The sequence below is a fragment of the Solea senegalensis genome, linkage group LG10 (genome assembly GCF_019176455.1).
Source record: "Solea senegalensis isolate Sse05_10M linkage group LG10, IFAPA_SoseM_1, whole genome shotgun sequence".
Taxonomy (NCBI): domain Eukaryota; kingdom Metazoa; phylum Chordata; class Actinopteri; order Pleuronectiformes; family Soleidae; genus Solea; species Solea senegalensis.
This window is the reverse complement of record NC_058030.1, coordinates 7,181,533-7,197,262: the sequence shown is the minus strand read 5'-3', so window position 1 is coordinate 7,197,262 and position 15,730 is coordinate 7,181,533. Positions and strand designations below refer to the sequence as shown.

At 42.3% G+C, this 15,730-nt stretch overlaps 2 protein-coding genes across 6 annotated transcripts in view; both read right to left on the bottom strand.

The window, feature by feature from the left end:
- The window catches only part of LOC122776381 (receptor-type tyrosine-protein phosphatase zeta-like), a 940,026-nt gene that overhangs the window by 560,668 nt on the left and 363,628 nt on the right, over positions 1-15,730 (bottom strand). The window lies entirely within an intron of this gene.
- Positions 7,163-14,979, bottom strand: LOC122776391 (transcriptional repressor CTCF-like). Of its 2 annotated transcripts, XM_044036908.1 has the most exons (16): positions 14,802-14,979; positions 12,540-12,714; positions 12,287-12,417; positions 12,040-12,135; positions 11,736-11,915; positions 11,333-11,548; positions 11,083-11,245; positions 10,250-10,420; positions 10,008-10,141; positions 9,734-9,854; positions 9,443-9,592; positions 9,193-9,353; positions 8,538-8,720; positions 8,298-8,430; positions 7,809-8,063; positions 7,163-7,592 (listed from the first exon to the last, which is right to left on the bottom strand). In XM_044036908.1, exons 2-16 carry the CDS (start codon positions 12,700-12,702, stop codon positions 7,333-7,335), a joined length of 2,517 nt encoding a protein of 838 aa, XP_043892843.1. In that variant the 5' UTR covers positions 12,703-12,714; positions 14,802-14,979; the 3' UTR covers positions 7,163-7,332. The 2 variants fall into 2 exon arrangements, with proteins under 2 accessions (XP_043892843.1, XP_043892844.1); XM_044036909.1 differs by lacking the exon at positions 14,802-14,979 and having other exon boundaries at positions 12,540-12,747.

The window sequence follows — 15,730 nt, the reverse complement described above, 5'->3', positions numbered from 1 at the left end:
CCCCTCCCCAAACACTTTCATTTTCAAAATGTGACTCCACCATTAAAATCATTCTTAATATGCCAATGCTCTCTTCTGAGCCTCTATTGTTATAAGTTTGTGAAAGAATAAGGCTTTAGGCGACATCTGTTGCAGCGGACTATATCTCACCTAACCCTTCCAAACATGTAGGAGAACCTATGGCAACCTTCAGTTATTATTTAAAGTCAAAATATGTTTAGTTTCTCCTGTATAAAACATGTTGGTCCATCATTCTCCACAGAGAAGACCTGCTACTGAAGGACTCATTCTGTGTGTAATAAAAACCACAATTCAGGTCATTGTAATCTCAGATGTGGCATCCCTAAACAGGTCTACACAGGTGTGTTGAGGTCTGCTTCAGGTTTCCTCCCTCTTTGCTGAGCAATTGGCTTCAGCTGTGGGAAATCTATTTAAACCTGGTGTCAGTAAAGATGGGGGTGACACTGGTTTCAGAGGATTGAAAGACTGGTGATCACATAACCACTGCTCCTGATGAGGGATCACAGACAACATGATTTGTCAAACCAACTGAAGACACCTGGACGCGTCACACTCTCGCTAGAGCTCCAGTTTAAAGGGTAAACAAACGTTGTTTTGATATTCCCACTACTTCCTGCCCTCTTTGTCTGAGTCTCACGCTATTGTCCCACCTTCTCTTTTTCATTGGCTGTTGGTAACATGTGTTTGCAGTTGGGTCAGTAATCCGGGCACACTACCCCATCGCAAGTGCTGACTGGTGCAGACTCTATGAACTTAAGAGGTCTCTCCTTGGTCGTGTTGTTGACATTTAGTTGTTGTCGCGTTAAGGTTTACGCATATAACACTCAAATTTAAGCAAATTATTTGCTTTAATGTCCTTTGTACTATCACAGACAAACAAACAAAGCCAAACCTGTAGTTTAGCATAAAGACCGGAAACTGAATTAATTCCTTTCTCACTAATTACTACATATGTTTGTTTTGTTTTTTAACTCTGTCCACCCCAAAAAAATCAAGTTTTGCATTGGTTAAAGTAATAGAAGTTGTCAGTTTATTAGGTACACACCTAAGCTACAACAAACACACACGTCTCTGAAGAATTGATGCGCAGTTTGAAGGTCACCTGGAGATTTTATACATTTAAAACTATGGGCTCTTTCTTCTGAAGAAGCTTGGGGAAAAAACAACAACCCCTCACTCCTTAATAACACACAGATAAACAGTTAGGGGATTTTTTTTAGCTAGATATTGCAATTGCAATATGATTTGAGATATAATATTTTAAGCAGAGCCTCAGTTCAATATTCAGTATGTAAGCAGGCTCGCTGTGTCTCCCATCACAAAAAAACCTTGCATGATATTCACTGGTAATAACTTCAAGAATGGAAATATGTATTTTTAGGTGTGATAACACATCCATGAGCTCATGGTGTGTTTTTTTTTTTCCTTTTTTGAATCCCTTTGATGAAGAGCGGAGACAAATTGTTGAAAATAAGATAGAAAGGTTTTCTTGAGAAACCCACTTTGGATAATTCACGTAAGTAATTTTATCATATTCTACTGAGAGTTAATACACTGATGTCACCATCAAAACCCCCCCAAAAAACTGTGAAGCAGAACCTTTACCAAATTAGTAGTAGGCCTATAAGTAAAGCCTCATTTCAGATGTTTCCACTAAAATATTCAATTCAAAATCCAAAACAGAGAAGAAGGAAAGTGTATACATGCCATCACAGGTGGAAAGTAATGAATTACATTCACTCGCATTACTGTAATTGAGTAGGATTTTGTGTGCTAGTTATTTTTAAAATATGTAGTTTTACTTTTACTGAAGTATGGGTTTTTCTTGGAGGTGCTGTACTTCACTGCATTTTAAATCACAGGATAGGTGAATGATGATGAGGACAGGTGAATGATGATGAAGACAGGTGAATGATGATGAGGACAGGTGAAAAATGAGTACAGGTGAATGATGATGAGGACAGGTGAATGATGATGAGGACAGGTGAAAAATGAGTACAGGTGAATGATGATGAGGATAGGTGAATGATGATGAAGACAGGTGAATGATGATGAGGACTAATAATGAGGACAGGTGAATGATGATGAAGACAGGTGAATAATGAGGACAGGTGAATGATGATGAGGATAGGTGAATAATGATGAGGAAAGGTCAATGATGAGGACAGGTGAATGATGATGAGGACAGGTGAATGATGATGAGGGCAGGTGAATGATGATGAGGACAGGTGAATGATGATGAGGGCAGGTGTATGATGATGAGGACAGGTGAATGATGAAAAAACAATAATCAATAGAGTTTGTTTTTGTTTGTGCATCGTAGTTGACTGTTTCTTCCACAGAGGAGATAAGAAACCCCCAAAAACTGCTCAAATTCCTCCAGTCCATCTTTCATGACATATCAAATCCTTTCTAACATATGGACATTATTAATCCTCAGTTGACATATTGTAGCCATAAAAATCGCCACATGGGTCACATACAAATTAATCATCATTAATCACACCCCCCCTCTTAAACGCCAACATGTTCATTATACCTCAGTTTTCAGACCAAGAAACAGCACCAACACCTTTCAGCCTGCTGTCAGTTTGTCAAGCACTCATTTAATATGCATATACACTATAAAAAGGATCATGAAAACATCAGCTAAATATGGCCTATTAGAATTCATTTCACACTGTCACTCAACTGCACTGTCACATCTGCACTGGAGTGGAGGAGACAAATGTCTCAAATCTCCACCGTTAGAAGAGATCTAATCCCATTGCTAGTTATTGCCTTCATTTATCACCAGCATTAACATTATTAGAGGTGATTGGCAGTCCCTCAAGATGCTTTTTGGCTGATCTTCTCTTTACTTGAAATGTGTGAGCCAGGCGTGAAGGAGGTGCCTCTTGGCACCGCGTCGTACCTATCCTCTGATCATCTGTTATCTCTGACTGAACATATTGGATTATTGATTCAGAGAGGGAATGTGTTTTGTAGGCATTTAAAGATCCACATTTGTCTGTAGAAGCCTAACATGTAGCCTAACTGTGACTCCATAAAATGCCCAATTAAAAAACATAAGAGGAGAAGAAAAAACAAAATTGAATTCTCTTCTATTTCCAGATGGTAGCTGTCCATGGTGCTGAATATGACTTTCTTTTTCCCTCCATTTCAGAGAGAAAATAACAAACTGAAAGTGAGCTGCAGTGTTAACCTTAATATAATCTAAGCACGACAGTTCTACATATATATATGTATATATATATATATATATATATATATATATATATATATATATATATATATATATATATATATATACTACAAGTCCTGTTGCTACTGATTCAATGAATTTGGGATGGACAGGTAATAAGAATATACTGGGTCCTGGTCATGTGGATGTAGTGGTTAGCACTCTTGCCTTTGCTGCAAGAAGACCTGGGTTCTCCTTGTGTGTGTGTTTTCTCCTGGTTTTCTGATTTCCTCCTCCAAAGACAGGCAGATTTGGTCATTAGGCAAACTGGACACTCTAAATTGACTGTAGGTGTAAGAGTGAATGGTTGTTTGTCTCTAGGTGGCCCTCTAATGGACTGGCGACCTGTCCAGGGTGTACCCCACCTATCGCCCTAAGTCAGCTGAGATTGGCACAAGCCCTTTACAGGAAAATTAGTCTACATCCATGTAAGTTAGCATTTTCCCCTAGGAGTTGTCTCAATTAGTGGTTTCAGGTCTTCCTTGATAACATATGATGTTGATTGTGTAAATGATGTTACCAATTTCAAGGAAAATAGATAATAAAGCATCACTCATATTTGTAGACACCAGTGTGTTTGATTCCAATAGAGCTCTCTGGGCCGACGACATCACGCAACCATGGTAACGCCCCCGGCAGGAAACAATGCCATTCCACTCTATAAACATATACTAGGCGTCACATAAATCTGGCAATATGTCAGACAGCTTGTGTCTTCTGTGGCTGTTTTCATCATAAATGTGAAGATAGATGTACCAAAACAGTCGAAGATAGACTAACAGGAGACCATTATACTGGATCCCCACAGATCCAGAGAGACAGTGGCGGTGAATCACTGCTATAAAATGTGCTCACAGCAAGAAGAAGAAGACGACGGAGTGTTGGAAACTAACAAGCAACAGATTTTGTGGTTAGCTCTTGGTAAATCATGGACTCAGACTAGATTTCCAAAGAGCTCAGCACAACGTTAACTCAACTCCAGAGTTTTTTTTGTTATACAGTTTGTTCTTGTGAACAGCTCTTGTGAACTTTCAGTGATTCTCTGGAGTAAGATGGAGGGAAATTAATCAGGATACTGATCTCATCGTGGCGGTGCATAAAAAACAAAGTCACGGACGTCCAGAGCTCTATTGGTGCCTGGATGCAGGTGACACACAGTGTGAATTTCACACAGTGTGAATTTCTGTTTGCAAAATCTCAAATCTCGAATGCTTCAGAATGAGAATTCAAGTTCTTATGGGTGACATCACATGGTAACATTGCCAGGAGCCACTAGCCTCAAGCAGAGATTAATTACAGTCTGGCACCAACAATCTCAACTCTCCGTACCTCCCCAATCCTAGACTATTTTCATGTTTAGATTTGTATTCAACCAACAATGATTTCAGTGACTTCATCACTTGAGGCAGTTTATCGCCCGCTACTGAGCCACAAGAGGATTCACAAAACGTTTCCAAAACACAGCACGCGGTTAGACATTGATATGTAAAATTTTGGAGTTCTCCTTTCATGTGCATGCTTGAAAACATCATTCCCATACAGCAGCCCATTCAACATATGCAGTCAGGTCATGTCTAGATTACTCCTCTGCCAGATAAGTTATTTGCTGCAAACGTGTGAAAATAAGTACACATGTGAGCACGATGGAGTGAAAAATGAACGGCTAGAAGGGAAGAAAGACAGAATATACAGGAGGCTGCACTTTGATAGTTCCTCTGAGGATCTGTGAAGTAGGACAGCCTGAGAATCAGCAGAAGGAAAAAAAAGGAGGAGTCTGTCAACAGGAGGAGGGCAAAGTGGGAATACACGCAGACGTGGCAATGAATTCTATTGATATTTCTCCCGCCTTTTGTCTGTGTGCATGTGCAAGCACATGTGTGAAAGAGGTGAGGAGTGAAAGTGAGAGAGAGAGAGAGAGAGAGATTGACCAGAGACTGTTGTGCTGCCAGGTCGCATTAATTGTATATCAGTAACTGGCTACCACAGTGGATGTGGACGCTGTTTCCAATAACACCATGATTATTTTATCTTTCACGCTGAGAGACACATCCAACGGTTTCTATCTTTGGCCCTCATATGGTTTCAGCCCATCATCACCCTTGCAGTTTAAATGAAAACATACAAGAATATTTGATTTTGTCTCCATCTCTGGTGGTAAATCCCGTCTCTGTCAGACGCTCCCGCCAGTGTTTGAGTTATATAACTTGTACTTGTTTAATTATAGTTCAGTCAAACTGTAGTGCATGTGTTTCTCCTGCACAGACACCAAGTGATTGGAGGTGTTATATTATGTGCCACAATATAGATGTCTGTATTTATTCTAAACTTTTATTTTCTATTATTTTCTATAAGGAGTTGTTTCAAATTTCAATAGTTAACCTTCATGTTGACTTTTGTATGAGTATCTTCTGTATTTGCATAATATTTGAGATCTGTTAAATATGGGCTCAGAGCTGCTTGATGTGTTCTCTTCATTCTTTATTTTGGTTTACCATTGAGGGGAATGAGAGCACAACCTTTTCCATTTGTCTCTGTTCTATTCTGTGTTCCTTTTTTCTGTTGTTTGGATTTTGCTTGAGCCTGAAATGTGCTACGTGAATTAAATTATCATTATTTTATATACTGACACCCGTGATAATAGACGGAGGAAACAAAAAAAAGAAGCTTTTGTTTTCTGTGAAAATGTGGCCAAAGTTTGCTTTTGTTTTTTTTGCTGTTCAGATTAGGAATTTCAACTTTGAACTCTTTTCTTTCTCTGTGGTCCCATGTCAGTTTGCTCTCACTGTTTACCCTTGTCTCACTGGAACAATGAGGATCAAAGTGTGGCTCTGGCTGCAAATATCCCTGCTCTCTCATTTATTGGCTTGTGAGACAAGCTGCTCCTTTCTCAGTTGTGCTGTTACCTGTCTGCACTTTCTCCTTTACTCACGCACACACTCGCTACTCCTGGCAATATTAACTGATGGCATTCTGTCTGGAAGAGGGTGATGCACTGGGGACCTGCTCCTACTGTCCCCGGCTGTCTACATGAATTAGTAACACACAGTGCCACTAATGCAAGCGGATCACAGTCTCAGGCGCAGCGACATCTGGGCACATCTGCACGCATCAGCGTGAGTCCTTGAACCTAGCAGGAGATTTGCCCTGAGGACACTGGCAACTGTCAGACAACCTGTGGGGGCGCTCTCAGGTTTAACCTACACGAAAGAGCAACATGCCCTTTTATTTACTCGTCCTGGCAGCTGCAGTGTGCAGTGGGAAATTGGAGACAGTTGCTGCACGTTAAGGTGAAATTGTGAGTTGATGACACTGGAATAGTCACCTCGCCCTCGAGCTCTGCCATAACTTCTGCTCATCACTTCTTAAACAATCTCCTGCATCTCCGTTTTCTATTTTAGTTTCCATATGTTTGTTTATCCCTCTCTCCCACTTCCTCTTGCTGCACAGCCCTAGTTTTTTCCCCCTCCCCTTTTCTTTCCTTTTTTGCAGTCAAACAGAAGCATTGCCAATAACAGCTCTGTTGGCCTGCTTTGGATTTACATATGTAAATGAGAGCCAGTGCTGCTTGTTGATCTGCAATTAAGCAAACAGCTGAAGCTTACAAACAACGTCAGTCCCCATTACTTTACCAATAATAGAGTTTCTTGTGCACTGATTTATATTGCTAACCCCATTACCTCTTTTCTCCTGCCTTTTTGCAATTGGTTGAAGATAATATCGTGGACAGGACTCAAGTTCTTTGATTAGTCATGTTTATGAGGAGAAGAGACTCTTTCTCCACACACAGGCTTGATTTACTTTGTGTGCTGCAAGGTTAAAAGAACTTATGAAGCATATGTTCATTAAAGCACTGTAAAAGTGTTCACATGCTGTTATGCACACGGTATTCCTCACCAGTTTTTTGTTTTTTTTTGCAATCCTCTCCAATGGAGGTAAAATGGCTGCTGTTAAAAAGCACATATTGATGGGACATGAGGTGAAGGCATTATTGTGGAAATGTTAGCTTTAGACATGATCAGGCTACGTGTGTGTGTGTGTGTGTGTGTGTGTGGGCTGCAGTTTTGTGTTCACCGGTCCATCATGCTCAGGATCATCTCTGGCGTCAGATCGCCGTTGGCGGCGGCGGCGGCAGCAGCTGCCGTTTCCTCATTCACAGCCAGCTCAACAGTATCCACCCCTCCCTCATCCAGTCCTACCCCTTCCACGGTCAGGGCCACACCCTGATCATCCAGGGGAGTCTCTGCAGAGGCGTCGCCCTCTTCCTTCTTCACGATGATGTTCTCCACAGCTCCTGTGTTCTCGTCCTCCACCTGAATGATGGCAGCAGCTGCAACAACACACAAACAAGCCTTCCGTGTCAAAAACCAGACAAGACGACGAGAACAAGCACTTCGAGGTGAGAAAAGTGAAGATTTACTAGTGAAATTAATTTATCCGCCACTGAAGTGCATCCATCTCACAGCCTTTTCTGACTGGAAAATTAGGTTCAGTAAATCATGAGGAAGAATCAAAAACAAATGAATGACGACGACCGTGTTCTCACCAATAGTCGTTGTCTTGGCGGCCGCTCTGACAGACTTGCTGGGTGTAGGAGCCTTGGGGGCATTCTTTGGGGGTCGGCCTCGTTTCCTCTTGACTGGCGGCTCTTCAGGGGCCGGTACAGGGATGGAAGCAGGGGCCTGGTCCAGCTCCATGCTCTCTGGTTCCTCATCTTCCTGTAGCATGGCTGATTCTTCTTCCTCCAAGTCTCCCTCCTCGTCGTCCTCCTCCTCTTCGTCGAGCTCGGCTTGATCGTCCTCTGAATGACAGGGAGATGACACCACATCAGATAAGCTAATGCAAAGAGCTAGCAGTGGGAATCACAGGGTACCTCATGATACGATACATATCAATAATATCACAACATGACGATTCTGTGATAACCAATATGCTGAAAAGACAATCATATAGCGATAAAGCACGATATCTGTCCAACTGAAAATAACAGCCCCTACAACCAGGGCACCATATAAGAGCAACACTAAACTCTCACCGCTGTCACCATCATCTCTTCTGCTCATCATCTTCCTCTTTCTTCCTCTTCTCCCCTTTTTGGGGGACGGAGTTCCGTTCTCAGCCTCGTCATTCTCGCCGCTGCAGTACTCGGCGTGGCGTGCCATGGTGTTCTACAAGAACACAACTTCAGACAGTCAGCGGATGCTTTTATAGCCTCACCAAGTATGTAACGATTCCACTCACATGGGAACAACAGCTAAAAGAGAAGTGTCCTTACCCTGCGGGTGAAGGTCTTGCTGCACTTGGGGCAGACGAAGGTGGCAGGGATAAAGCTGGGGTCGTGGTAGCGGTTGAAGTGCATATCCAGCAGTTGCTTCTGCCTGAAAGTCTTTTCACACTGGCTGCAGGCGAAAGGTTTCTCTCCAGTGTGGGTACGACGATGCATCACCATGTGTCGCTCCTGCACCAAACAGAATGCACACACCACACACCACTTAGAGACAATATCCCCATTCAAAATATTATATTTGATCATGTGAGTTGCAAATGTTTAAGGTGTCCATCCCAAAAAGGGTGAATTCTCAATGGAGACAATGGTGATACCCATGTTTTTCTGTCTCAACAATAGCAGCGCCCAAATTTCAAACCATCACACACATTGCAATATGAATAGTATTTTTTGTACAAAATAAGGCTCACTGTCATTTATTAAAACTAAGTCTGCTTGTAAATTGTTGTTAAACGCACACGTTTTTGAATGTTAATCATCCCAAAAGTCTCCTGTGTTTTTGTTCCTGGTTTACAAGGAACAAAAGGCCTTTACAGATTTGCATATTATTACATACAGATTGCTTTGAGGCTGGAAATCTAAAAGTCAGATCGGATAAATCAAGAGTTCTAATTTGTTTGGAATGCAGTATTAGTGCACCGACCTGGCGGCAGCAGTAGTCACACATTTCACATTTGAACCGTTTCTCGTTCTTGTGGGACTTCTGGTGCTGGATCAGAGCGTAGCGTTCGTGGAAAACGGCATCGCAGTAACGGCACTTCTTTCCAGTCTCGATAAACGAGTGCTGCTTTCGAAGATGGACGCCTGGAAATGAACAAAGTTAACGCAAGAAAGAAACGTCAAAGCAAAGAAAATATTGAGTACGAATGTGTTTTTGTGTGCGTGTGATTTACCCAAATCACTCTTCCGTGCAATGACAGTGTCACAGTGTGGACAGTGGAATTTGGCCACGTTCTCGGTGTGTTTCTGCAGAATGTGCATCTTCATGGTCCCACTCTGGGTAAAGCGTGCATGGCAGATGTAGCACTCATAAGGTTTCTCTCCTGAGGAAAAAACATTTAGCACATCCACAGGTTTATGATGATTCTTTTGGGATCAATTTTATATGACAATATGTGCAACTGACGAATACATCGTGGATCTATGAAACACCATCCACTGCAGCAGTTACAGCGCAGTCCTACCTGAGTGAGTCCTCATGTGTCTCTTCAGCTTGTATGTGTCTCTGCTGGCGTAGCTACAGAGACTGCACTGGAATGGTCGCTCGCCAGTATGGGATCGAATGTGACGCTTTAGTTTGCTCACCTACAAAACACACAAAATTACAGTCAACAACAGAACAATTTATCTGCCATTACAGGCAGTTCAACCAGTTTCTGGTTGAGTAGAGGAAAGTAAAATCGACTGATATACATAAAAGCAATCTGTAATTTGGGAAGAACATGAAGCACATCCTACCTCCACACTACAATAGTCACACATGGAGCATTTGAAGGGTTTCTCGTGTGTGTGTTTGTAGCGACGATGACGAACCAGCTCTCCGCTCGTCACAAAAGCCATATCACAGTCTGTGCACTTGTGTGGACGGGTACCTGCACAAGTAAAAGACGCCGTGCGTGTGAACAATTACTCTCGTCTCCTCTTGAAATATCAACACCGTCCCAACATTTTCAAGAAGATAGGCGTGTGTTCATGTGTACCGGTGTGTGTGTTGAGATGGTTTCTTAGCAGTGTGACCGTCCTGAAGGCTCTGCCACACAAGTGACATTTGTGGGGTCTCTCGTCGGTGTGGCTCTTCATGTGTCTGTCCAGGTTGGAGCGGCGAGGGCAGGTGTAGCTACACAGCTCACACTGGAACGTCTTCTTCACTCCTAACAATTCATTCAACAGCAGGGCATGAATTATGACAATTAAACCCCGGTAGCCATAGTGCAAGCGGAAAACGATGGCATACTATAGAGCTTGTATTTGGAGCATTACTTAAAAGTGAAACCAATATTCAATTTTAGCTGGTGTTGAATCATCATCATGACAAATATAATTCTGTGAAACCAAAATTGTAGAATATTTTTGGAACAAAACACAATCCCATTTCAGGATAATAAACTGTAATATTGGTATAATTTCTTTCTGTACACCCAATGCAAAGGAAAATATATGAATGTGCTAATGACCTTTGGACAGATCTGTACTCTGTGGTTGAGATTCTAAGCAGACACAGTACATGTAACTAACATAAACAAAGAAATGTCAGTCAGTCATCATCTAACCGCTTTATCCTCCACCAGAGGGTCGCGGGGAACAAAGAAATGGTTGGATGGAATTTAGTAAAGCAGCCGTCAGTGAAATTGTTTCATTAAAAATCGGTTATAAAAAGGTATATATCCCTACAGATAGGAGAAACTTAGTATTCCACAAAACTTGATTGAATCAGGAGCCAGAACTCCACAAAGAAGTGGTCCTCTCTACTTGTAAGGTAACATGAATGCTGCACTTGGAAAAAAACATTTTTTTTATTTCATCCGTTTCTTACCTTTCTTCTTGATCTTAGTAGGTTTGGGTGGTTTCATGTTACCAACCACTTTCTCAGCATTGACTTCAGACAGAAGGCCCTCCTGCTGCTCTTCTTCAAAGTCATAGACGCTGACATCCATGTCCTTGTCTCCCTCGCCATAACGAAGACGGCTCTTTTTTACCTGAAAAGAAGAATGACTTAAACAATTAAAAAGGATCGCCCACCCCTATCCCACAGTCACAAATTTGACACATCAAAAAAATCCTACCTTTTTGCCTCTCCTGATTCCTCCAGAAGGAGGTTGGTAATCTGGGTCTTTAGACCAGTTTGTGTCATCACTTTGAGTCTGGATGGGTACATCTTCAACTTCTTCCAGAATCTGATGACCCACCTCCTCATCATCCTCTTCTTCATGGTGGATCTCTCCTTCATCTTCTTCTTGCTCCACTGTCTCCACCTCCCCATTAGCACCAACTTTAACTACCTACACAGCAAATGCAGTCATTTTGTTTTAAATGAAATGAATCACCAAAGACAACAATGAGCAGTTCAGTAACAGACACAAAATATGCCAATCCACTTTTTGTTCACGTTTACTCAGAGGCAGATTTAATTTTTTTAGGGTGTAATTTATTAGTCTTACTACTCCAACAGTGAGTATGTCTGTGTACCTGAAAGCCCTCAGGCAATGGCAGGGTGTGGCAGATGACTGGGTCCCCATCCTTTGACATTGCAGTGGTATCAACGTAAGTTCCTTGTTGCAGGGCTTCCACACTGGTGGCAGAAACTGGCACCTGGACAAGCTGGAGCTCGCCCAGGCCCAAAGCTGCTTGCTCCTCCATGTTTACCACCTGTGTGCAGAGAAACAATGGTCATCACATTACAATATGAACGGGACTCTTCTTCTCTACAGAGATATTGTGAATCGTAAGCCGGTGTCCAAAGCCGTAAGCCGGTGTCCAAACAAGCACCTACCTGTAGTGTGATGATTTGAGTCTGGTCCACTGTTGTTACAGTTGCTTGGTGAGCGGCACCTACTCCAGTCGACCCTCCCACTGAAGCTTCCATCACCTACAGGTCAACTTTATGTTAATAGGCTGATACATAAAGGTCAAGTATTACCTATTTATTTCCATTCCAACAGCAGCACACCATCAGAACTGATGAAACATGCCCCCAAGACAAGAGTGCATTTCCCCACAGCTAAGATTGGGAAACTTACCTCAGTCTTCATCTGCAGGAGGGTGGGATCGAGTGAGTTCATAACCATCATTTCAACGCCTCCTCCACCATCCCCAGCTTCCATTAGCTGCTGCTGGGCCTGGGTGGCCGCTGCCATTCCGTCATCATGAGCTGAAACAACATTGAGAGGGACAAAACTTCTGATTACATTACATACAATAATGTGCAAAAGAAATTCATTCAATTCAACATTCATAAGACTGTAGAAAAGAATCACATCAATTTGTAAAAACCTTGCTCAAGGACTCCAGCTTGTGCTTCAACCACGCCCCCAGCCTCAGCCGCTTGCTGGAGGAGGTCAGCAACCATGGCATCCTGGCTGTGAATGGCCTGGATGGAGGGGTAGTCCTTGGTGGGGACCTCCACCCCTACACCCTCTGTCGGCCCTCCGTCCATGCTGGGTAGGAGCTGCAATATACAATTTTTGGAAATCTTATTAAACTTAATCTAGCAACTATTTTAAGGCAAATATATCAAACGATAGTCAGGGGGTGATGATTGGGCTCTAGTGAGTTTAATACCCTGCGCATCACTGACAATATTAACTGTTCTCTTCCACCAACCTCTGGATTCTGGCAGGTAGACCTGCAAGAGGGGAGAATATGTACTTGTCTGAAACATTCACTCATGTGTTACATGATTTCTTAACAGCTCCCCTCTTCATTTGTATTCTTCTGGTTGAACAGCTCATGCCCTACTTCTTTTGAGTATTCTGTCATGATCATGAGAAATGGTGCAAATTAGGTCACTCAGCATTAAGATGCAGATCTTTAGCTGAACAGACATTTGAGTTTCCCCCCCTGTGTTTTTAAACCGTAGTCATAGAGCACCTTCATTATTGCTTGCAAACTTCAAATTAAAATGAAAAATCAATGATTTAGCATCTTTACAGGTTCATCAAGAAACCTGCTCATTTGACTGGGCTTCCCAGTAATGCCCAAGATGGTGACTGCAATTATTTTTGAACTATACCATGATTATTTATGACCATTCATGGCAACAGGGACAAAATACTGTATGTAATCAATAATCTTCATTGTTGTGCTACATTCTTGCTAGGTGATGGAGGATTTGCTTTGTTTGATACAGAAATTAGCTTACTTTTTAACATTCAAAATGGAAATGTAACGCGTGTTGTCTAGCACGTTGTGTAAACCAAATGAAAGAGGACATGATTCAATGTGGCCCTCTGCTTCCCTTATGTGTCAGTATGTGTTCCTCTGGAGGAAAAATGTTGTCCACTTATGACGTAACCTCTACTTATCTCTATGGACAGATGGTTTTTTTATGTTGTTTAATAGGTGGAAACCAGAAAGCTTGGTTTGATCAAGGCCTGTCGCAGATGCTTTGACATGACGGTACAAGACATTTACAACACAACCTGGCAAAGATAACCAGTGGCCAATCTTGGGACTGTCGCCTCCTTGCACTGCATTTACAAAGCGGTATTTTTGTAGCTCTCCAAGCCGAGTCGTAGAGGGAGCTCTCTGCTGTAATATGTGCATCTGTGGCTATGAGACTCTAGGTGGGCTTTAGAGACCAGCGGGCGACGTGTGCAACAACATCTGCCAAAGTCGACCACTACCGCGGCGTCAGGAGGGAAAAATGGGCGCAGCACTCGATGCTGGAAGAAGTTCGTGGGAAACACAAATGGTGCGTTTGGTATTGGGGAATCGGCAGCCGTCGCTGCGATCGTAAAGGATCGCTTTGCCTTCTGAAGCCTCGTCAATCCTTAGTTTTACCCCACCACTACCTTTAAGGTCGCATGTGTCCGAACTAACCAAATCGGTGTTGATTGTCAAACAACAATCTATGCGAGATCAACCGATTCCGCCTAACGTAATATTGGAGCGTACGTTTATTAGGCTAATAACGGATATAGCGGACATTTCCAAGCCGTTACTGGACTGAGGGGACTGGGTGGGGAAGGGCCTTGAGCTAACCATTAGCTAGCATCCGCTGCTACGTGCAACTTAAATAAAGATCCTGTCTGGCAATATGTCAAAAGTGGGACAACTGTTCGATTAAGGACGTTGTATTGTTTGTCCGTTAACATAGAATCACATACAGTACTACAGACATGCTTATTTGTGTGTTTTACTATGCGTATGCTAAAATCAAACAACGCCGCTAGCGTTAGCTGCGCGCTATCACTTAAACCCGCCAGTTTCCATGTCGTCAAGGCTGTAAAGACGAGGAAACAAAGAAGCGAGAAAATGGACGCCTCGGCCTAAATTCTCCAACCAAATCGTCGAAGTATTCTTAACTTATCTCCGCTGCTATTTTAACAGATGGCCGTGAAATGCAGCGTGTTGTTTGACCGTTTATAAGAACTTCTCGTATTTAGGCGTATTTTGACGGCTTTTTCGATAACGATAGAGGGAGACAAACACTCTCCGACGAGCTGCCCGGACCCAGAGCCCCATCGTGACACCTAGAGGCCGATTAAAGATCCTGCAAACTCCCCCCTTATCAGAAAAGTAGTGATACTTTACCTCTTTTTTGTGTGTTTTCCCTGCCGTTCAACAAGACCAAGAGCACGGGGTGTCTGCCACAAAGTTTAACAAGCCGCCAACAAATGCAGGCTTCTTCGCAGTTTGTTTTAATCCCTCTCCCGCTTTAGCAGAGTAGCCTCTGCCACAAAATGGCAGTTTGACGCTCAGTGCGCCTGTGCGGCCGCTGGGGGGTGGTGTCGAAACTTCTGCACACACCCTGATTGGCCAGGAGGGGCGCCCCATTGGAATACACTGAGAGCAATTTATCACACTGTTTGGAAGAGAGATGTCCCTGGCATATATTATTATTATATATATATATAATTTAGTTTTTTTTTTACTATAATGAAATCAAACACTTTTTTAAAGGCTTTATAAGTGATGAGGCAATACATTGATTAAATTCAAGTAAGTGCATCTGTTCAACATATAGTCACAGGTAAAAAAAAAGAGGGGAAAACACATTTTTTACTTAAGAGTATATGCCAGTAAAAAAATAGGTAATTTGAAATGCAATAAGACCATAACACCTTTTATAAAGTAGTAGCAGTAACAAATGAAAGAGGTAGACAAACAACAACATAATGTACCTTCATAAAGGTTTAAATATACCCTTGTGTGCATGTCCAGTAGATATTTATCAGTGCAGGATAGTCTGAGTCCAGTGTGAGCCCTGTGATATGGCTGAGTGCACACACTGTCTGAGTCAAGCATTCTGCTTTCAAGGACACTGGAGTATCAATAGGCCGTGCATAATAAATTCCTGAATGCAGCAGATATTCTATTCTGTGCTCTGGGGTGGGGGGGTGTACATGATCATTAATTGAATGTATTTAAAATATAAAGGACACTTCCTCTTGTGAGAACAACACAATGAAACATTTAATCTGTGAGGTAATCAAAGGAACTAATTCCTTTTATGTCATATA

Coding starts and splice junctions, on each gene's coding strand:
- LOC122776391 (XM_044036908.1), bottom strand. CDS start 12,702: ATGGACGGAGGGCCGACAGAGGGTGTAGGGGTGGAGGTCCCCACCAAG. Junction 10,421..11,082: donor TACTAAGATCAAGAAGAAAG/GTAAGAAACGGA, acceptor ATGAATTGTTAG/GAGTGAAGAAGACGTTCCAG. Junction 8,064..8,297: donor AAGAGATGATGGTGACAGCG/GTGAGAGTTTAG, acceptor CCTGTCATTCAG/AGGACGATCAAGCCGAGCTC.